This window comes from Bemisia tabaci, chromosome 2 (assembly GCF_918797505.1).
Source record: "Bemisia tabaci chromosome 2, PGI_BMITA_v3".
In the NCBI taxonomy this organism is placed as follows: domain Eukaryota; kingdom Metazoa; phylum Arthropoda; class Insecta; order Hemiptera; family Aleyrodidae; genus Bemisia; species Bemisia tabaci.
In genome coordinates, this window is record NC_092794.1 from 23,091,918 (window position 1) to 23,115,124 (window position 23,207).

The 23,207-nt window shown below is 39.6% G+C and overlaps 2 protein-coding genes across 7 annotated transcripts in view; both read left to right on the forward strand.

The window, feature by feature from the left end:
• Positions 1–8,814, forward strand: part of LOC109043696 (DNA-binding protein D-ETS-4) — a 44,318-nt gene extending 35,504 nt beyond the window's left edge. The window contains exons 5-6 of the mRNA XM_019060991.2: positions 2,989–3,124; positions 7,026–8,814. Of these exons, the coding sequence (XP_018916536.2) occupies positions 2,989–3,124; positions 7,026–7,399 (510 nt within the window). The 3' untranslated portion in view covers positions 7,400–8,814. The remainder of the gene's footprint in view (positions 1–2,988; positions 3,125–7,025) is intronic.
• A 10,990-nt stretch (positions 8,815–19,804) lies between these two features.
• Positions 19,805–23,207, forward strand: part of LOC109043654 (spondin-1) — a 42,078-nt gene continuing 38,675 nt past the window's right edge. For 2 of the 6 annotated variants that reach the window (XM_072296968.1, XM_072296971.1), the window contains exons 1-2: positions 19,805–20,318; positions 21,178–21,475. The gene's annotated coding sequence lies outside the window, so the exon portion shown is untranslated. The remainder of the gene's footprint in view (positions 20,319–21,177; positions 21,476–23,207) is intronic. The other 4 variants (XM_019060942.2, XM_072296969.1, XM_072296970.1 and 1 more) reach the window with 4 other exon arrangements.

A 23,207-nucleotide genomic window follows, 5' to 3' on the forward strand; every position in this document is an offset into this window, starting at 1 on the left:
ACAGACTATTATACCCGAGTTGGTCAACGAGACAAGGCTCAAACGAAAGCTTATGGTAAGGCAAACTTCTGGAAAAGTTTCAATTTGAAGTGAAACCTCGTTTAGACTGTACAGCGTTGCCAATTTTCCATTTTTATGCGCTAAACTCACGAAATACTGAATCTTCATGGTTCAACAGAGTAGTATACCCGAGTTGGTCAACGAGAAAAGGCTCAAACGAAAGCTTATGGTAAGGCAAACTTCTGGGAAAAGTTTCAACTTGAAGTGAAAACTCGTTTAGGCTGTACAGCGTCGCCAATTTTCCATTTTTATGCGCTAAACTCACGAAATACTGAATCATCATGGTTCAACAGAGTAGTATACCCGAGTTGGTCAACGAGAAAAGGCTCAAACGAAAGCTTATGGTAAGGCAAACTTCTGGGAAAAGTTTCAACTTGAAGTGAAAACTCGTTTAGGCTGTACAGCGTCGCCAATTTTCCATTTTTATGCGCTAAACTCACGAAATACTGAATCATCATGGTTCAACAGACTAGTATACCCGAGTTGGTCAACGAGACAAGGCTCAAACGAAAGCTTATGGTAAGGCAAACTTCTGGGAAAAGTTTCAATTTGAAGTGAAACCTCGTTTAGACTGTACAGCGTTGCCAATTTTCCATTTTTATGCGCTAAACTCACGAAATACTGAATCTTCATGGTTCAACAGAGTAGTATACCCGAGTTGGTCAACGAGACAAGGCTCAAACGAAAGCTTATGGTAAGGCAAACTTCTGGGAAAAGTTTCAACTTGAAGTGAAAACTCGTTTAGGCTGTACAGCGTCGCCAATTTTCCATTTTTATGCGCTAAACTCACGAAATACTGAATCATCATGGTTCAACAGACTAGTATACCCGAGTTGGTCAACGAGACAAGGCTCAAACGAAAGCTTATGGTAAGGCAAACTTCTGGGAAAAGTTTCAATTTGAAGTGAAAACTCGTTTAGGCTGTACAGCGTCGCCAATTTTCCATTTTTATGCGCTAAACTCACGAAATACTGAATCATCATGGTTCAACAGACTAGTATACCCGAGTTGGTCAACGAGACAAGGCTCAAACGAAAGCTTATGGTAAGGCAAACTTCTGGGAAAAGTTTCAATTTGAAGTGAAAACTCGTTTAGGCTGTACAGCGTCGCCAATTTTCCATTTTTATGCGCTAAACTCACGAAATACTGAATCATCATGGTTCAACAGAGTAGTATACCCGAGTTGGTCAACGAGAAAAGGCTCAAACGAAAGCTTATGGTAAGGCAAACTTCTGGGAAAAGTTTCAACTTGAAGTGAAAACTCGTTTAGGCTGTACAGCGTCGCCAATTTTCCATTTTTATGCACTAAACTCACGAAATACTAAATCATTGCGTTCGGAATTCAATTTTCTCCGTCTGTAGCGTTCATTTACTATCGAGTCGTAATGTTTAGCCCATACTCATCAAAGTTTATAGCCCATGAAGGTACGTTTTTCCCCAAAAATCTCGGAAAACCCCTAATTTTATGTTAAAAAAATTAATAATAAATTGGCAACACTGCTTCGAAAAGTTTACGATGGCCTTTAGTTGCGCTTCTATTCGATCTCAGGGTAGTATTCAGCTCGTAGACCGATGAACTAGTTTGTTTAATTATGATGCATTGGACTATTAGTCCCGAATTTCTTCATTTTGGCACATAAAAATGGAAAATTGGCAACGCTGTACAGCCTAAACGAGGTTTCACTTCAAGTTGAAACTTTTCCCGGAAATTCGCCTTACCATAAGCTTTCGTTTGAGCCTTGTCTCGTTGACCAACTCGGGTATACTAGTCTGTTGAACCATGATGATTCAGTATTTCGTGAGTTTAGCGCATAAAAATGGAAAATTGGCGACGCTGTACAGCCTAAACGAGGTTTCACTTCAAGTTGAAACTTTTCCCAGAAGTTTGCCTTACCATAAGCTTTCGTTTGAGCCTTGTCTCGTTGACCAACTCGGATATACTAGTCTGTTGAACCATGATGATTCAGTATTTCGTGAGTTTAGCGCATAAAAATGGAAAATTGGCGACGCTGTACAGCCTAAACGAGTTTTCACTTCAAGTTGAAACTTTTCCCAGAAGTTTGCCTTACCATAAGCTTTCGTTTGAGCCTTGTCTCGTTGACCAACTCGGGTATAATAGTCTGTTGAACCATGAAGATTCAGTATTTCGTGAGTTTAGCGCATAAAAATGGAAAATTGGCAACGCTGTACAGTCTAAACGAGGTTTCACTTCAAGTTGAAACTTTTCCCAGAAGTTTGCCTTACCATAAGCTTTCGTTTGAGCCTTGTCCCGTTGACCAACTTGGGTGTACTAGTCTACTTATGCACCGGACTAATAGTCCAATATCCTTGATTTTAGCACATGAAACTGGAAAATTGGCAACGCTGTACAGCCTAAACCAGGGGTCACTTCAAGTTGAAACTTTGCATGGAAGTTTGCCTTACCATAGGCTTTCATTTGAGCACTGTCCGTTGACCAACTCGGGTATAAAAAAAGGGGCGAAAAAACACCACTTTTTGGCGAGGCTCTTTGCATTGAATAACGTGACTTGTTAATGTTGATGCGGAATGCAAAGTAACAGAGCAAAATAAATTATATGTCACACTAAAAATGAGTACTAAAGTCTTTTAAAAATTTAGTCAAATAAAGTACTTACTAAAATCACCATAAAAAAGGGAACATTTTCATGTCAATGAATGTTATAAGGGTCTCCTAATTCACTAGTTTAAATTTATTTTCTATTTAAATGTTTTCTCACAAGAAATTAATCCTTTAAAAATTATTAGGTTTATACATTTGTCTTTTCCCTGCCTTTCTTTTTTCCGTCTCACTGCTAATTCTTGTAGAGTGATGAGAGGGGTAAGAGCCTGATGTCGTTTTTATAATTATCTGACAGAATTAAACTCATAAAGGTATGTCTATAATGAAACTGAATCGGTCTGTTACAGAGCGGAAGTTTGCTGTATGCACAACTGGAGATCTGGAAAGCAGTGTGTCTGGAAGATACTCATTTGGATGTGAGTAACCTACTCTACGACTCACCTGCTTCGCAATCAAACTCATCCAGCATCGAAATGACAGATGGTGAGTTTTCATTCACCATTCTTTATTGTTTACCCGATAATAATAGTTGAGAGTATATTTTGGCATTAAATCTGAAAAAAACTCTCAACCTGGACGTCCTTGAAGGAGTACGCGACTTCTAGCACGCTACTTATTCGATCGGTAAACAGGAAAAAGCTTCATACTCCCCGGAGGATTTTGCTGCCAGAGGCGAGTCCAGTAATTTGGCAACACCGGATTGCCTCCATTTAACATGCTAAATAATCGATTCTTATCGGAGCAACTGGCCCCTCCAAAAATCGATACTTTCTATAGGTTTAAATGGGGAAAACAATGTTGCCCATTTGCTGGATCCGCCAATATTTGCTGCGCTGTGAATCGAGCGAAAAACTAATATTATTGATGTTCATAGCTTTAGTCAAAAAACAAGCAGTGTCAATATTCGTAACGTTTAGTTTCTCCTTTCCACTAATTTTTTTTTTTTAAAAAAACCTCTCGGACCTACCACCTCAATTAGATAACATTTTGCAATGAGAAACCACTATCTCTGGCTCCTCCACAAAGGCACCTTTCTGCATAGGGAAACCAACGAATTGACGTTGAGTAGTTCTTCCTTTAAACATTAAAGTGTCGCAGGCAGTGGGCGACGACGCACAAAGGATCGAGTCAATAGGAGAGGTCGGACGAAATTTGGAAACTTTAAACGCTTATAACTCCGTTTATACAAACTTTGAGGTTCTAAAAGTGATTCCATTGGTTTTCTCGAGAAATTTTCTTCTGGTAGCACCCCTTGTAATGTAAAATGTGACGAAATAAACATCAAAATTTACAGTTTCAGTCAAAAATTTTATGTCCGACCTCTCTAATTGACTCGATCCACTGTGCGACGCCGCAAACAGAGATACGTGATTTGGGAGTTTCGCCTTCGATAATCAACTGCTCTCCATCTTCTTTGAAATTCCCTCTGTAGATGGGTTCTCATGTCGAGAATATAAAGAGCAGAAGCATGTACTTAGCTCAATTCGACAACTGAAAATGACTTTATCTGATCCGCCCAATGGCATGCATAACATGACATTTATCTGAAGAAAAAATCTGCAGTCAGGGCATCCAACCGTATCTAATAATAATTGGACGTATTTCTGCCTTACGGAACTGTGTGCATGAAGACATGAGCCCTGACACACATAAGAATACATGCAAAACAGGGCTCATGTCATAATGCACGTAGTTCTTTTTGGCAGAAATACGTCCACTTGAGGCTCACGAAATACTTAATATCGCGGAATGAAATGCAGGTATGGTGAGACATTAAAAAATTATAAAATTCCGCATAAGTATAGCTAGCTATCATCCAGTACTTCATAACGTTTTGCAGAAAGCACATTAAATCTTTTTAAATTGACAGCCTCCGATTGATGAAAGGTCAGTGACTTTTGAAATGTGAAATGAAATGATCGTAGCAGTTTGTCTCCATGAGTCCGTGTTAGAGTTTTCGATGTAAGGAGAAGCTTATTTTAATGCTTTTCTCAGCCTCTTGCGTAACATCCAATCAGTAAATTGAGGCGGCATGCGGAAGCCAAGGACACGTCGCAAACACTTGCGTCGTCAGACGGGAAAACTATTTATACCCAGGATCCAGAAAATAAAATTGGGCATTTGAAAAATTACTTGCTGAGCGTTATTGCCTGAATGAGTTCATTTGTGAAGAAAATAAGCTATTGGCAGATGCACGTATTCGCTGCATGTTATTTTCTTAACACGGCGAAATATTGGTGTTTCACATCATGTGTTATCCAAACGTCACGAATCAGTAACGCTGGGTTCTGTTTCTTTAAATCGTATGGTTTCTAGTTTTTTTAAAAACTGGGATTCATCAGGGAATGAGAATTTACCGAGAAAATTGGGGGAAAATCAGGGAATCTGTTCCAGAAACCGGGAATCTCTTTCATTTACCAGATAATATCAACATCAGGAACATTTTTTTAATTATAATTTTAAATGTGCGCCAAAGAAACGGCCATAAAATTAATTAAAATCGATATTCATATCTGAAAGTCTGGAAAATTATATTCTCTCCCCCTAGAAAATCCCGGGGAAGTAGGAGAAAACTTCGGTTTCTCATCAGGGAATGAGCTTCTGATAATCAGGGAAAATCAGGAAAAAATCAGGGAATGAGCTTTGCCATGAAAACTAGACACCATGCTTTAAATCCACGTGAAACAATCGATGTATATGGAAGCAAACTGCTTCGCTCGCAGAGAGTAAATACGAGTATTTTCCATACGTGCACGCAAAATCGTGTTTGAAAAGTCAAATCCTGAATTATTTTTAGTTAGTTATAAGGAAATAGGTGCGGGAAATTCTTCCTCATCTTGCAACAGTGAGTTTTGCTGCGATGATAATTCTCAATTCTGATTAAGTGTGAATATGTATCAATGATTTATTTATTTTTTTACCTACACTCGGGTTGTAAAGTCACTCTGCAAAAGTTCTATCGATAGGTACGTGGACACGCATTTCATTACAAGCGTAACAGGTTCCGCCTACGATGCTATTTATAGCTTCGATCTGGAATCATGTTCGAGTCCTAGAATGCAAATAACTAGCTGCAGGAGGGCGAGTAGCTAGCGGAGTCTATTTCTATGAATATATTCAAGGAATCATTTTTGATAGAGCGGATTACATGCGAGATGAATTTTTGCACTTAAACAACGTGATGGTATTAATCGAGTTATACGACAATTTATTCCACCCCAGTAAAATTATTATTTCTATCGAAATTTAACGGAATTCACTGTGGACACAATTAGTAACGTTTAGAATTTACAAATCCATCGGCATTCGCACAAACATACGCAAAGAAAAAAAATATGTACAATGCTCGCCTTTGCAAGCAGCTCCGCTTCTAGTGACCAGACTTCTTACTAGTTATTAGCGAAAATTCGATATTGATAGTTTTGCATACAATCAAAGGAAGATACCCACACTGGAAGAAAAAAAAAATTGGCTCTAGAGTCTAGACTCTTGAAAAAATCTCTTGAAAATTGAAAAATCGACAAGGAAAAGTACTCTTGATTCAATCAGAATCTAGCTTTTATCAAGAACCAAGCCTCTTAATTTAAGCGGATTTCGTTTTGAGTCAAGCAAAAATCCGATTGAATCAAGAGTATTTTTTCTTGTCAATGTTTTCAAGAGTCTGGACTCTAGATCCAATGTGTTTTTTTTCCAGTGCAATATTCCTAACTCTGAGATTTGCCACTTCGATGGGTAATGTTTTAAATGCATTTAAAGGAAGGAATAAGAGTATTACCAATTTCCGCGGTCTGCCGCTGTTTTTTTGCGTTTGTCAGCTGTGTCATGAGCGCAGCTCTTAAGAGGATAGGATGGGGCTTTATAGACGGAAGAATAGACATAGACATACGACCGATATAATGGTCGTGTATGGTTGTTTTCGTCTACGGTTGGGTATGGGCTTGGGCAAAGACCCAGACGCATACCTAACGCGAGTTCGAATAATCGTGCCAAACACAGTCCGGCCGTATATTGGCGCCTGCAAGACTGTATGAATACTTCACGCATTGCGCAAACCGGTGCGGTCGGCATGGAACGCATATTAGCGCCCACAAGACTGCATGAATACTTCTCGAATTGCGCCAAACGCAGTGCAGTCGGTCAGCTGGCGTGAGACGCACATTAGCGCTTACAAGATTGTAGGATGCATTGCGCGCTCAGCAAGCAATGGCCATTTTACACACGTCCATGTCTATGTCTATGTCTGTGTCTTTATCGATGTCTATGTCTATGGCTATGTCTATGTCTACTTCTATTTTTACGTTACCATTGGCGTTCATGTCCATTTGTGACTGGCGCGACCGACGCATTCGACGGATTGTAGAATTGGTGATTTTTGTGTTCACAGAGGAAGAAGAGGACGAGGAGATGGTGCCGCTGGAGAGCCTGGCCTCACCACCGGCAGGCGCGGCCGGCGGCGGGAAGATCAGCGGACGAGGCAGCGGCTCGCACATCCACCTGTGGCAGTTCCTGAAGGAGCTCCTGGCGTCCCCGCAGGCCCACTGCTCCTGCATCCGCTGGCTGGACCGGAGCAAAGGCGTCTTCAAGATAGAGGACTCCGTCAAAGTGGCGCGCCTCTGGGGCATGCGCAAGAACCGCCCGGCCATGAACTACGACAAGCTCTCCCGCTCAATCCGTCAGTACTACAAGAAGGGCATCATGAAGAAGACAGAGCGCTCCCAGAGGCTCGTCTACCAGTTCTGCCACCCGTACTCCCTTTAATCCCTCCCCCACCTCGCGCTTCCGAGCTGTGTGTACATAGTCCAGATCCAGTAGAGTCAAACTCATTTCCCCACCCCTTTCCCCTTCGGTGTTGCGGTGGTTGTCAACCGATTGCGCAGTTAGCGGATCGGTGCAGCCATGCGGCGTGCCGGTAATGGCAGCTGCACTGCAATCCAAGAGCCCAGACTTGAGATCCAAGAGCCGGTCCTTCTTGCGATTTTATATAATTTCGTGGATTTCCCGCGTCAAAATTTATTTTTCCCGCCGGCTGAGTATCTCAATTCTGGACTCTTCCCCTATTCCTCTTGTTTTGTCACGGAAAAGTCATTTCCGAATGGATCGAGGAGTCCCTTCGGTGTATCGATGGGGTCTCCTCGTTTCATCAAGTTTTACATGTATCGGGTGAGTGAGTGTGCGTGTGAATGTTGGAGGGCACGAATTCGATGTTCTCTTGTTCTGCCTGGAAGTGCAATTAAAAATTATGTTATTTACTGGTTTAGTAAGCTAGAGAGTGGACTGCAGCACGGGAGCTGTCGACTGGGGTAATTATTCTGGTCGATCTGGCAATCGTGCGGAATGTGGACCCTCTTGTTTTAACGCTGAAAAATTGGTAATTTTTATCCCATATATCTATGATATATATCAAGTATGTTCTATGAACGACTATATTTTCTCTTCAGTAATCAGTTGTAAATATCAAAACTTAGTCTTTAAGATTTTGCTTTTGTTATTCTATGTAAGTTCAGATAACTATTGCAGTCGTCTGAACGATATTCATTTACTTCAATGATAGTAGGAGTAAGTGAAATTGGAAGAAGCAGACAGCTTTGAGCTTTGAATATGTATCAAGTACAATTATGCGATCCCAGTTATATTTTTAGTATTAAATATGTAGACATAGTGGTAAGCTACTCCTACAGTGGAAAGAATTTTCCCCCCATTTAAAAATTTGGCAAAAGATGTAATCCTTTTTTAAAAAGGAAAACAAATTTAGATACTTACCGACAATGTCCTCCATGTTTAAATGAACAGGATATATTTTTATAATGGTGGCGAAGTACTAATTAAAATCCGCTCTCGTACTGTGAGCACTTACAATCCTCAACACGAGATAAAAACGCAAGATAAAATCGTGCGCAATGTTATACGCATGAATGGATTTTATTTCCGCTGCTTACTTAATTTTGCGTACCTCTAACCTTAGCTTATATTTAGTTACCAAAGGATACATTTTTAATCAATCTGCTTTTGAACTAACATGGCCGTACTCAGAATTCATGGAAAAAATGATCTAACTGTAGAATAAAATTTGTATGTAATATATAAGGAACTGAATATTATGTTTATTAGATTTAATTTGTTAAACTGAGAAGAAAGTGCAATTTTCATTATACATTATTAATTTCTTAAAGTAATCCTTGTCTCTCTTTTTTTCCCTTCCGTCACTATGCCTATTTGTTTAACTAAAATTTAAAAATTCTCATGACAAATTTGATAAAATTTTCAGTGACTCACTGGAGAATAAATAGAAAATATATCTTATTCTATAATATAAAATAATAAATTAACGTGTAACGCAGAACTCCTGGCCCGCAAAGCGCTTCGGGGATCGTGAGGCAGTCAAACAGCGTACCTTCCAGTTAAAAGATAAAAATAACAATTTAAGTGGAATCTTTGAAAAGCTTTCGTTGAGGAATCTAACAAACATAAAAAACAGGTGCATCAATGAAGAGGATTTTTTCTGAAGACAAATCCATTATATCATAAGCATGATAGCCAGGGCCGGATTTACTTACTTGCCGCCCATGGGCCGTCTGTATTTTGCCGCCCCCTTCTCATTCGTTTTGAAACATCAATAAGAACCATCAAGTGAACGTGCCGGAGGGGGAGGGGTTCATAAAACGCGTTTACTCGTGTTGCACACATTTTTTGCGAGAGCCCTGTCAACACTTTACTAGCAAAAGTTCACGGAACTTAGTGCGAAAGTTATGTTCCGTAAACCTATCTCTGTGTGGAAAAGGCCTTCCATTTATACATAGGCTGTCCAAAAAGAACCGAGACTGGTTCCATAACTCAAAAACCAAGATAGCTGGAGGCTTGATCTTGGTCTCATTTGAAAGATCAACTCAATATCTATCGATTAAAATCAAAATCAAAACTTTTGGTCAAATATTTCAAAAGTTACAACACTGTTTGTAAAAAAAAATATCAGGACCCCCTACCGTTTTTTATGACTATTTTCTCTTGCCGAGAACACTCTCTCAATTATTAATGATCAGTGCACGGTTGTTTTGCAACTAATCATGGCAAAACCTAATCGATTTGGAAACACTGTCAAGCCGTCGTCGTCCGACTACGGGTATAAGGGTTCAAAATCCACGGGGAAAGAATGAATCGTCGGTCAGCCACCCCCAAAAAACCCGGGATATGTTCAGCAGTTGTTGACAGTTCACAGTGCGTGCGTGGTCTACGCTGCAGATAGTGAGTGATTTTGTTTCTGTGTTCGAAATTTTTGATACCCTTGCTTTATCTCTTTCTACATATGTGGTATCAAAAATTTCGAACACAGAAACAAAATCACTCACTATCTGCAGCGTAGACCACGCACGCACTGTGAACTGTCAACAACTGCTGAACATATCCCGGGTTTTTTGGGGGTGGCTGACCGACGGTTCCTTCTTTACCCGTGGATTTTGAACCTTTATACCCGTAGTCGGACGACGACGGCTTGACAGTGTTTCCAAATCGATTAGGTTTTGCCATGATTAGTTGCAAAAGAACCGTGCACTGATCATTAATAATTGAGAGAGTGTTCTCGGCAAGAGAAAATAGTCATAAAAAACGGTAGGGGGTCCTGATATTTTTTTTTACAAACAGTGTTGTAACTTTTGAAATATTTGACCAAAAGTTTTGATTTTGATTTTAATCGATAGATATTGAGTTGATCTTTCAAATGAGACCAAGATCAAGCCTCCAGCTATCTTGGTTTTTGAGTTATGGAACCAGTCTCGGTACTTTTTGGACAGCCTATGTATGAAATGAACGTAAAAATAATGACAGAACAAACATGCATAAATGTGGTTCAATAATTTTGACTTCCGCCGCCGCGCCGCGCTGACCGCTCTGCGTTTGGCGCAATGCGTGAAGTATTCCTACAGTCTTGTATGCGCTTTGACGCAATGTGTGAAGTATTCATGCAGTCTTGTAGGCGCTATGCGTTTCACGCCGCCCGCTGCTGACCGCAGTGACCCGCGACCGCACTGTCTTTGACGCAATGCGTGAAGTATTCGTGCAGCCTTGTAGGCGCTAATATGTGTTACATGCCGACCGCCGCGCCGAGGGTTTCTCAGTTTCATCTTAAGTTCTCGTCATCATTGCTCTCTGCGCGCGCCGCGCCATTCCAGATCAAATTCCGTGTTCGGTTTCTCTCTTAGTCTTAACTCGACTAATTAAAGGTGCTGTCTATTGTATCACAGAAAGACGACTAAATTAAAAATATACTCTCAGGACATTTCCTCTGAGATTTTATCACTTTTTCTCGTTCGTAATTTTTTTCTGATTCCGATTTTTCTTTATAGCTACATTTAAAAATATTGCAAAATTTGCCGCCATGGGCCGCGGCCCATGTGGCCACCCCCTAAACCGGCCCTGAATAAATTTTTCATCGGTGACATCTCAGAGTTGCTCTCGAGGCGTCAACATTTTTCTGTGGCTCCCGATCCACCCCAAGAAGCTGAAGTGAGTACTCCAGATTCTTCTTCAGCGGTGATTATTGAAATTGATAGACAAAGCCATAGACATAAAAGATAGCGGGAAGTGGGGCGATCCTATTGACGGGTGTCTGCATTAGAGAAAAGAGGTATTTAATAGACAAACTAACGGCACTCGACTAAACACCTTACGATTAATTTATCATTTTTCACCTCACAATCAGTCTATAGGACCACCTGTTTCAACCAATAGGAGTGCTCCACCCTCCGAATGTCTTCTTTGTCTATCGTTTTGTCTATGGAGATCAATTATCAGCCCGCAAAGGATGCTTTTTCTCACTCCAAGACCTACCTTGACGAGATGTGCTTTTGTATTCCTTTCCCCCAATAATTCTTAGTTTACGGTAAAAGCGTGTCACAGTGAAGACGAGTTACTCGTTATCACTTTAGAACATTGGAAACAAACCACTATGTTCTGTGAAAACATCTACTCTTAAAGGCAGGTAAACTCCATGCCTCTTTATGAATTCAGTCGAAAGTAGCGAGAAAAAATCATGAATAAACGAAATAATTTGCGTGACGCTACCCTTGCCGTTGATATTACATTGTTGGAGAGAACTACAAAATTACATAGGTACTGCAGATTTGGGACCAGAAGTCTTCCAATCGCTCTAACGCAATTACTTTGCGGATAGGGAGGAATAGCAAGGCGCTTAAAATTTTATTCTGATCCACACTGACATGCTGGTCTTTGTGAGATGCAGTTCTAAATTTTGCTGTTCAGAGGCACATGCATCCACATTGGCCCTGATTACATACATATAGCCTCTTTTGTCAACGGATGAATTCGGCTTAGATTTAATTGTCTATGTATACAATGTTTAATGAGTTCAGCATAATTCTAAATTGAACCGATTATTTTCCAAATTACGTAGACGCCAATCTCAATTTTGGTGTCGGAGGGGATGTTTTTTCTTTGTTTCCTCTGGTATAATCAATTACGCCTAATGTCAAAATAGCCTTCTAAAAGAGCATACATGTTTTAGAATTCGAAGCTTGTCAACAAAGCTAATAAAACTGTTTTTATTGTCTTTCTCGCATTCGCAATTTTGGCGCTTATGTGATTTGGAAAATAATCGGTTCAATTATAATCCCTTCGGCATATCAAAGGCAAGGATAAAATTGCCAAGACGGTAGCCTTGAACGGATAACGACTTTTTTTCAATTGTATTTCTGCACATGGATTTGTGTTCAGAAACGGGTGCGCAAGCAAACGGGGCAAATTCCAGGAGGATTAAAAACACCTGAGTGTTTCTAGAGTCGGACATGTTTATGCTAAAAAGAACAATGTGCATAGGGTTTGCGTGGAACATAGTTCCTTTTAGCATAAGTACGTCCAGTTTAATAAAGCCTTGGACGGTTTTTTGCAACAATTCTCCATTTTTTTTTCAGTGTTTGACATCGGCATCCTTTAAATTCCCCTATCTAATATATAGGCGGCAAACTATACGAAAGCACGGATCTCGATCGAGTTGCTTCAAAATTTCCACTCCTCTAATTTTTCCAAGGATTATTGCGAGACACTTTTTGCACGGAATTTTGAGGGATTCTACTCTCTTCTTTTATATCTATATATGGTTTTTAGGTGTTTTATCTGAGAGACACTGAGGGCTTGGATGGGAGCTGAGAATATTACTGCCGTGCTAAGGAAGAACGCCGTATGAACCTTTAGGCGTTGTCAACTTTCCTTTGGTAAATCATGAATTTTCAGGAAAGTTTTTTAATATTTCTCTTCCAATTTTTTGACGATTTTATCCTCAATTTTATATCAAAATATCATTGAAAAATATGCACCAGCTTCCTCAAAAATATATGTTTTATTCGGGGAAATTTGGCAACTCTCGAATGTTCATACGGCGTTCTTCCTTAGCACGGCAGAATAGAAGGGTGGTTTTTTAAAATGATATGTGTAAGAGGGTAGAAGCGTTATTTTAGGTGATTTGGGTTAGTATTCTGTAGGAAATAGAGGATTAGTAGAAATCGTATGAGTTGAAGATAGATTCATAAATATTTTTTCCCCTTCTTTTCATGACAGTAGGATTCTATTTGCAAAGGCCAAGAAAAAGCACACAAAATTTTCTTTAATAACACTAACAAGTTATCTGTAAAAAAAAAACAAAAAAAAAAACAAGGGATTGTAATTTTTGTGACGAAGTTGGAGCAAGAACCGTATTGGTTTCCTTTATTATCACACAGGTGATTGGTTAAAACAACTAGACAATTTTATACCCGAAGGAACTGTGTGCAAATGATTGAAAGAGCTTTGATGCGCGCAAATCTTATGCACCTGCACATAACAATAGCTTTGGCTATCGAGACCAAGTACCTCCGTTTGCCACGTCGCAGACTTTCCGTCCCCCTTTCTTTTTCCTTTGGAGAACTATTTTCCTTCTCTGTTGCAAAACTTTGGAAACGCCGCAATGGAGATATGCGGTTTTGGCGAACTTTAGCCACCGATACTCATTTTGATTTAATTAGTAAACGCACATATTTTCTTTTAGCAAATACGCCCAGTTCTTGGTACATCAAAGCGCCGCCGCGCCGCAGAGAAAAAACCGAAGGAAGAGAAAGAATGACAACCAATAGAGGATAAGAAAGGGTAAGGAAGGAGTAAACGAGAAAGCAAAGAGTTTGTGGATGGTTAGGAGAGTACTTGATTTGTTAGTTGTGACGTACGAGAAAGGTAAAAATGAAAAAAAAGGACCGCCACATTCCGTTCCCTCGCTAAGCTCTACTCTCCTCATCGAATAGCGATGCCCGTTAATCCGAATGCTGAAAAACGCCTTCAATTAAGGTGGACGCAGCGTGCATTGCACCCGTTTTCGTCATTGCGGATTTTTTGATGTTGTGCCCTCTTAGCAATAATAGCACTTCACCGTTTAATTTTTAATTTTCTTGAACATGATTTCTTTTGTCATTTCTAGACTGCCTTATTTAGACCTTAATTAATTTTCTCAGGCTTATAGCGCGGGATAACCAATGAGAAACGTGATTACTCGCACGACTGAAAATTGATAATCTCTCGTCTCGTCCCTTCAAAGTCATGTGAATAAAAATGGGGAACGTTGCTATTATTTGTCATTTTGATTTTTCCCGAATTTATTAGAATTTTGGTGTTGCACGTATAATTTTCAAACGTTTAAGCGTGATTAAATTGGTAGGTTTTTTCTTAAAAATTCAACTCGCAAATGTATCCAATTCATTGCTCATGGATATATGTTTTCGCGAGTTACTAATCATGCGCGTGATCATTGAATGTTTGACTGCTTTTCCATCGTGTTATACCGACAGGCGAGTATATCAGTACCCGCGTCCATTCTAGATCGGACGTATATATGCAAAAAGCTGTGTGCATAGCGATTCTTTGGAGTATAGCTACTTTTAGCATATATAAGTCCTTTAATACGACCATCTTAAGAGGCGAATACTATACTGAGGATTAAATCCCCCATGCATTTGCTTTGTCTTGTATATCCAACACGAAATTTGCCCGATACAGTTATTTCCTAAAAGAATTATTTTTCCAATTATCACTGAGCTACCTTGCTATAGTCTCAATTATTCATCTTTTCTGCCTGAAAACCCTCACACATGCTTTGAAAAGTACGTTGAAAATTGGGTCTTTTATAAACCTGCATCGACCGTAGAGCAGCTAAACAGGTTTTTTTAATGTCTCATATCTCAAAAACAAATGTTTCCTACTACATTTAAACTTCTTTGCTTGAGACTAAACTCATTTTTATCGCCCTTTTAAATGCTACCAAAAATATGCTGGAGAGTGAATATTCTATGCAAGCTACTAACGGCACAGTATTATTATTTCCTGATATAAATGGTTGCTCCATCAAACGACAAGACAGATTACGAAATGATGAACCATAACATATGTTTACTCATTGAAATTTTGGGTAGAACATGAGAAAAGCATTAAAACTTCTCAAATAAAATTCATAAGTAAAAAAAAAATATTGATTTGCATGTTGCATATTCAAATGTTGAAGGTGTCCCTACTTCACAAAGACTGCGCTAAGTTCATTAGGGCGCCTTAACACAACTATTCGTGTTCCAGCGATGTGCGTGTTGCATAGTTAAAAATTAAAGGCGCTCCCGCTTTTCTCACTTCTTTAGAGATGGAGAGATTCTTGCCTATCGGTTGTGGCATCCAAATAACAGAGTACCTCTACAGGGCCTTTAGAGGGTTGTAAAGAAGCCAGTCAATGACACGAGCATATAGATCTTTGGTCAATAATGTAGTTTGTATCCCGACTTACGAAGACTTAACTGCGAGCCGAATATTGAAATGGATAGACAAAGCCACATACAAAAAAGACAAAAGAGATTTGGAGAGATCCTATTGGTGGAAAGGGGTGGTTGCAATGGACAAAGGAGGTAGGTAATAGACTAAGAAACGGCAACCCACGAGACCCGATAGTTAGTCCATCATTTTCTCCCTCAGTCTATAAGAACAAACCATTTCAACCAATAGGATAGCTCCATACTCCCTATGTCTTCTTTGTCTATCGCTTTGTCTATCAATTTCAATGATCGACCAGATGAGTAGGTTGTGGCGCTTTGATGCAACTATTCGTGTTCCACGAATGTGCGTGTTGCGTGTTCAAAACTTGAAGGCACTTTTGCTTTTCTCACTTCTTTAGAGGTGCATAAGAGTTTTTCAGTAGTAGCCTGGACACAATTAGGATTTTTTTGATTTCTAATTGTTGTTCTTCTCAAAAGCTCTGGACAAACTTTGATGAATATTTTTGCCAGAGATCACCCTTCATCCGTTAATTTGATGCATCTCTCCTCCTGAATTCAAAATTTTTATTGATCGGGTCTACTGACCTGGATACTCGGGTTCTTAAAAAAAAACTCGTAAATTTTTATTAACAACTCCCAAGAGAAATTTGAGAAAAAAAAATCAATTTCAAAATCCATTTATATAATCTGTGAATTTTTATTAATTTCTCAAGTTTTTATTTTGATACCTCTAAGATCCATTAAATATTCTTTAGAAATTTTTCAGTGGGTCAATTTTTCGGTTAGCGTATAGATTGCTTTAAAAGTAATTTCGGCGTGTTGTTGGCGCAATTTTCAAATTTTTGACCAGCCAGTTCGCAGACCGGGATATTTCACCATCGGGGCTTAACAGGTACATTTTCCATTCAGTTTTACGCAGTGCTCCCACTTCCTGGAAATGGTGCTGAATTTCGGATCTCTAGAGATTTTCCTGACTTTTCCTCGGAACGTTAGAATTTCCCGAAATTTTCGGATCTTCTGCATTTCCCGGAACTTGCTCGGAACTTTTGAAAAAATCTAAAAATAATCCCGGAATTTTTGACGGTCATGAAGTAGGAGAAATTGGAACAAAAAAGTTCCGAATCCTGGAACTTTCGACGGCCATAGAGTGGGAGCGCTGGTTTTACGCGAGAAAAATTTATTTTTGAGCATGATTTGGCAAGCTTGCTCAAATCGCGAGCGCCGCAGCTGGAGTGGCGTAGATGTTTAGGTGTTGTATAAGGAGAATCGGAAGTGGCGAATTCTTCGCGGAACTATGTGGGGTCGCCTTGCGCCGCACGGAAGAGGAGCGGGGTGAAGGGGGTCAAGGTTAAGCGCACAATTCGACAGTCAAAATAACTCTCATTCACTTCAGTCTCTTCGACGCTGAAACCAAATTCCATTCGCGGGCCACGTGACTCTTTCCCACCGCGACGACACGCGTGTTCCTGGCGTGTTCTGAGCGTGGCGGTGACACCCCTTGCAAACTGGCAACAATGCTTTTCTCCCTATTTAAATCCATTTTAAATGGAGATGTTGCATGTGTGCGGAATTTGCGATTTGACTGTTGATTCTTATGTAAAAGCTCGCGAGAAACACGATGGTGCCACTGGTTTTCTCTGAAATCTACTCCCAAGCTCCAAAAAAAGGCTCTCAAGTTGAGGCCAAAATGGAGAGGATATCCCACGCTATCCCAAGAGTCCACCTCTACATCAAGACAAACTCTCCATGCAAAGATAGGGAGCAAATATATTGACAGGGCTGCCATGTTTTCAGTTTTGGAGTCCCCAAATAAAGTGGCAGCCCTGTCAATATATTTGCTCCCTATCTTTGCATGGAGAGTTTGTCTTGATGTAGAGGTGGACTCTCGGGATAGCGTGGGATATCCCCTCCATTTAGCCTCAACTTGAGAGCTTATTTTGAGCTTGGGAGTTGATTTCAGAGAAAACTGGTGGCACCATCGTGTTTTTCGCGAGCTTTTACATGAGAATCAACAGTCAAATCGCAAATTCCTTACACATCCAACATCTCCATTCAACTCCAAGTTTGAGAAATATCGGCGGTTTCCATACATTCGGACGTATTTCTGCTAAACGGAACCAGAGACAAGTGAACGTATTTTTGCTGAATCGAACTATGTGTAAGTAGAAGTAGATGAAAGTGCTCGTTAGTTGAGGGCCACAAGAATGAATGGAGATTTTAAAGCGCCAGTGACCTCAGCGGCAACGAAGCCGAGCATAGATGCTGCAAGAACTTTGATTAACTTCGCACCCCCTAGTCTAACTTGTCCCAAATCAGGTAGACTTTATTGTTTGACTTCTCCAGATTTTTCGTGTGAATTTATTTCTCTATGAAAAAAATAATATGCAAAAAAAAATCACACGTCTAAAATCGGGTAAATTACTTACACATTTTTTTTACTGTATACCTTTCATTTACTGCAATGCGCATCATTATCATGCCGACGCAATTTCCAATTGCATGTGGAGGTGAATTACAAACTCAGATCGCATAATGCGCCTTCAAATGAGGCGGACACATACTTACACGACACAGGATCAAACAATAGCATCGTGGTGTGTAGCAAGTAAGAATGCAAGCAGGGTCTAGGGTTAAGGAACAGTACAAGCACAAAAGTCTTGTCCAAAAAACCGACCAAAGGTAAAAAAAAGGAAAACAGTTAAAGGAACCGGTGCGGTGTTTGAAACCTACCCTGATTTGGCGTTAGAAAAAAATTTAATTATATGAATTTTATATATATTTAATTATTCACGCCGATTTAATTATACGGCTGTGCTTTATACCAATAGCTTTTGAAATCATTCACACCCCGGTTTTTTCCTTTCTCTTAAAGATCGTTTTGGAATATGTTGATCCCAAGATCCTTGCTGACGCCATCTTTTTTTCTGGGAAAATTGCATCTGTAGGAATAGGAGAAAAAGCGGCACTGTATAGTAACACGCACATTGGGGAGGTCTAATGAGTGAAGTTTTACGTCTCATAAATGAAATAGCATCTTAGAAACATTTAAGAACTAAAGAATATGCATTTTGGACTCAAGGGTGGAGTATTGGGAAGGGAGGCCACGGCCCATTGATTGCATTTAAATCTATTTTCCCCCCACAATGCTCCTTCTCATATATAATTAAAGCATCGCTTTCGAAGTCAGAAGAATACATGCATCTTAAAACTTGTTGAAAAATAATGCGATTTTTTTTCAATCCATAGAAGCTGCATTCGGCGTGTTACACCGTTGTCAAAATTATTCGACTGCAGGAAAAAATTATAGTATATTTTAGTATGGGGAATGGTAGTGGTCACGATACTGTTTTGTTACGTCTGACGCCCGGAAAATCTTTTCTGATTTCGATGCTTGGTGTCTAACCTGAAAAAACTTAAAGGAGACAATGAAGCACGCGAATAATTTTATGAGCACAGATAAAAAACTGAAGGTATCGCTAAGGCTGCCGTGGTAAGGAAAAACGCCGCATGAACCATCGTATGTTGCCAAATTTCCTTTGATAAAATACTGATTTACCGGGAAAGTTGTGAGTATTTTTCTTCCAATTTTCGAGACAACATTGTTCTTACTTCAATCTAGATACCTGACAGCGTTCGAAACACACAGGCGCCACTGCGCAAAATGCACTTAAAAAATCGGCCATGGCGTCTAATGAACGAAGGCTCTGCACCAACGTGGCCCCTAAAAACTGCCCCCTAAAAATCTGAATTTTCATATCAGGTGATTATTCGAAATTTTCAGCACTACAGGAGGAGGCTCTTTCTATTCTTCATGATTTCATCCTTAGTACTTTTGTCTTCCCCAAGTTACAGCCACTTACTAGTTCTGTTACGAAGACATCTTGCGTCCAACTTTTCACTAAATGCGCCGTAATATATAGGCAAAAAGTCAATTTGGCCCCTTAAAAATCTGCAATGGCGCCTAAAAATCGAGCTTGATGCGCCACATGGCTCCTGAAACTCAAAGGTGAGTTTCGATCACTGATTCCTGACAATATCAAGGGAAAATATTCATAACTCCCTTCTTAAATAAACGTTTTATCAGAGGAAATTATGGCAACTCTCGAACGTTCATACGGCGTTCTTCCTTAGCACGGCAGAGAAGGGGTGTCCAGCTCCCTAGGAGTCCGGTTCCGGGGATGCTGTCTCTAAAGTTTAAGATTCGATGAGAGTGACAGTATCGAGATATGATAATGCTCCCGGCAGTCTGGGCGAAAGGGGGAGAAGGGGGGGGGCAAGGGGCCGTCGTTGAAGGGGGTCCGGGGGTCCGCGCGGGCGGGGGGACGGAGACCCTGTGCGCAGATGTGAATTTCGGTATCTAGAACGGTTCACCCGCTCGCATCCCACATCTAGTGTCTCTATAAATGTCGCGGCATGTCGGGCCGCTTTCCCGTTTGATGCAAAAAAATTATTTCTTGCACCGGATACGCGACGCTCGGGATACTCGATATTAAATTACTCGGATTTTAAACCTTACAATTGTTTAAAATAAAGCTTGTTGTCACCACTCATGGGGTCTGACGGTAAAGACGGATGTTTATCTTTACCGCTTCTTTCTTATTCGCTGCGTAAAACACCAATTCTTGCACCGGATGCACATTTTCGGCGTTGCGCTCGGAAATTTTCACTTTTAAATTCCGTTAATTTTAAACTTTGAATCTGTGCGTGCTGAAAAATAATTTGTACCTTCGATCTTGGGGGCCGAAGGAGGCAACAGACGTGTATTTGAGTTGTGCCATTATCGTTTGAAACTTTGGAGATATTGTTGATTTGTGACTCTCTCTTGAAAAAAGGGAGGTGATTGTTATATTTTGAAGCGTGTTGGTGTCGCGAGTGGATATCTTCTCTTGAAGGTGGTAACCGGTCAGAATAGCCGACTTATTCTGATCGGACTCACTTAATTGTGTTCTGCTTATTCGGAATTAATTTGAAATAACTTTTGCATTATGTAAAATAATCAGAAGAAAGGCTGAAATTGTAATTTTTTTTGTAGTCACTAGATAGCTTATTTGATGTACAATGGTTCGTGAGAAAGAAACAAAGTAATGGTGTTTATTTTTAACATTTATTTTTATGTTTCTTCCGGGCGGTTCTTGAGAACCCGATAATGACAATGCAAAACAGTGATTCGATTTGAAACGTTGAAAATTAACGTTAAATTTTTCCCCCATTAAAAGGTGAAGTCGCCAAACTCGTAATCTGAAAACAGCAACTGATGATTTTGCCTTCAAAAATATAAAATGTCTAAAAATCGGTATACTAAAACGTCAAGATGATTTTGCATAGGTATTTTTGCAATGCTTTGAGCGGTTTGCTTCAACTAAAGGAGATAAATGGATTGCATTTTGCAAAAAGGAACTAGGAGTATTGCAATGTTGCTAAGATTATGCAGGTCCTATTGTCTTGAATACAAGCCTGATTATCTATAAACAGTTCCCATTTTAGTTGCTAAAAACTGTAAATTTAGGACACAAATTTCCTCGTAAATTCCACATTTTTCCAGGATTTCAATAGTTATATTGCAATGGATGAAGTTGCACAATCTTAGCAACATTGCAATGCTCGTGGTTCCTTCTTGCAAAATGCAGTCCAATTGACGATTTAATCAAATTTTAAGACAAAATTTTGAAGCTACTTCTCATCAGTAGAATTCTATTTTTTAACGATGTGCATGGTTATTTTTTCTGATTATTTTACCTACTCTGTTCGTAGACAGACGTCGATGAAACCATTTTTGACAAAAAAAGAATCGAGATCGGGGCCATTTGTCAAATAGACCAGTTTTCCTCTTTAATACACTAAAATGCGTGGCAATGAATGTGTTCACATGACAAAGTGCAAGAGGATCAGAAGACACATGAAATTTAAAGTTAATTGTGAGACGAACATTTTCCATCTCAATCCTTAAATGCTCCTGACATTTTGAGAGTGCGTGGAAATCTGAAGAAAATTTCAAACTGTGACAGAATACAAGATTTAGAACCTCCAATCAGTTGAAAACATAAATCAGGTATGTCTTCTCCCTCCTCTTTTCTTTCAATGTTTTCTATCATAAAGTTTTCTCACACCGCACAGTGGATGTGGCCAATTAGAGAGATCGGACATGAAGTTTTTGACTCAAACTGCAAATTTTGATGTATATTTTGCCATTTTTTAAATTTCAAGGGTTGCTCGTTGAAAAGAATTTCACGAGGAAACCAATGGAACCACCTTTAGGATTTTAAGGTTTTGTATAAACGGAGTTATAAGCGTTTAAAGTTTCCAAATTTTGTCCGACCTCTCCTATTGAGCCGATCCTCTATGTGCGCCAGCTAGGTTGGCTCAGCAGTGGTCAGAGCGTCTGATTCTAGATCGGTGTGAAGTTTGAGTCCCGAACTTTGCTGCCTGTAACATTAATATTTCTCTCTCAAAATTACACGTTTGTCATTGCAAAACTGAAACCAAGCAGCAATTCAAGTTTGGTGACATCTTCTTTCTGTTTGTCATGCAAAGTATAAAAATGCAAATAAATAAATAAATGCAAATATTAAAATATAAATATGCAAATTGTATAATAAAAGCGTTGATGTGTCATGTCCAACGTAATGTCATCTCCACGGAAAAAACAGTAAAGAGGTAGGTCAAATGGCATTTCCCAGATTTTGGGTAGGTCGAGGATCGTTCAGAAAGTGAATTTACCTATTTAATATTTCCTGGAGTAAGATTGATAAAAAAAATCTGGAAGAAGAATTTAAAAGCCACTATTTTTAGCTTTTTAACACGCTACAGGTTTTTAAATTTGGTTTGATAAAACCCTAGAAAAGTAGGTTTTACTGAACCCACCTCTTCTCCGCACGGGTCCAAAATTTCACGGAGCACTATCACAAGTGAGCTGCTGTGTGTATCGCTTATCGCAAAAAAGTAGCTTGGAGTTTGTAAAACATGAGGATAAGGAAGAACATTTATCAGCTAGGAAATAGCAGAATCGATCGGGTTTACTCTAAAATCAGTTCCATTCCAACAAAAGTTAACAGAATTGTCAGCTTTAATTCTCCCTTGCTGACTGAATCCTTCATAAGCCTTAACATTACCCCACCCGTTCTCGAAGAAATTTCGTCAAAGATGCATCACCTTGAAAAAAATCACTACATCTTTAGTGCGTAAATGATTCAAATTTGAGCAGGAATGGAATCACCTTTCTTGGTGATCAACGCAATCCACACACGGGAACCAAATTCAGAGTTACAACTCCACGAGTTGACCAAATGTACATTCCCATGAACTGCAGTCCAGGTCCACTAGTTATCGAATAATCCTGAAATTTTCCGGTTGAAAAATGTGTTTCCTCGTGTTTTACATGAAATTCAACCATCTCTAAGTCGCTTTCTTACGATAAGGGATTGTTGCAGCAGCTCACTTGTTGATGACGCTCCATGAAATTTTGGACGCGCGTGGAGAGGAGGTAGATTCAGAAAAATCCACTTTTTTAGAGTTCTATTGAACCAAATTTAATATCCTTTAGCGCAATAGAAAGCTGAAAGAAGTGGCTTTTTAACGCTTGCTACAGAATATTTTATTTATTTTAGTTTAGAAGACATTGAATAGGTAAACTTACTCTCTGGACGATCCTTGTTTCTACGAGCTCTGCTCTGATGAGTGTCTAGTCCAGCGAGGGTAAGACTGGATCAAGCCTACTCAAAATGAAGGCAATTCTATTCCGGGCCCGATTTTAGAGTTTCTTATTCAATGTCAGTTTATAGTTT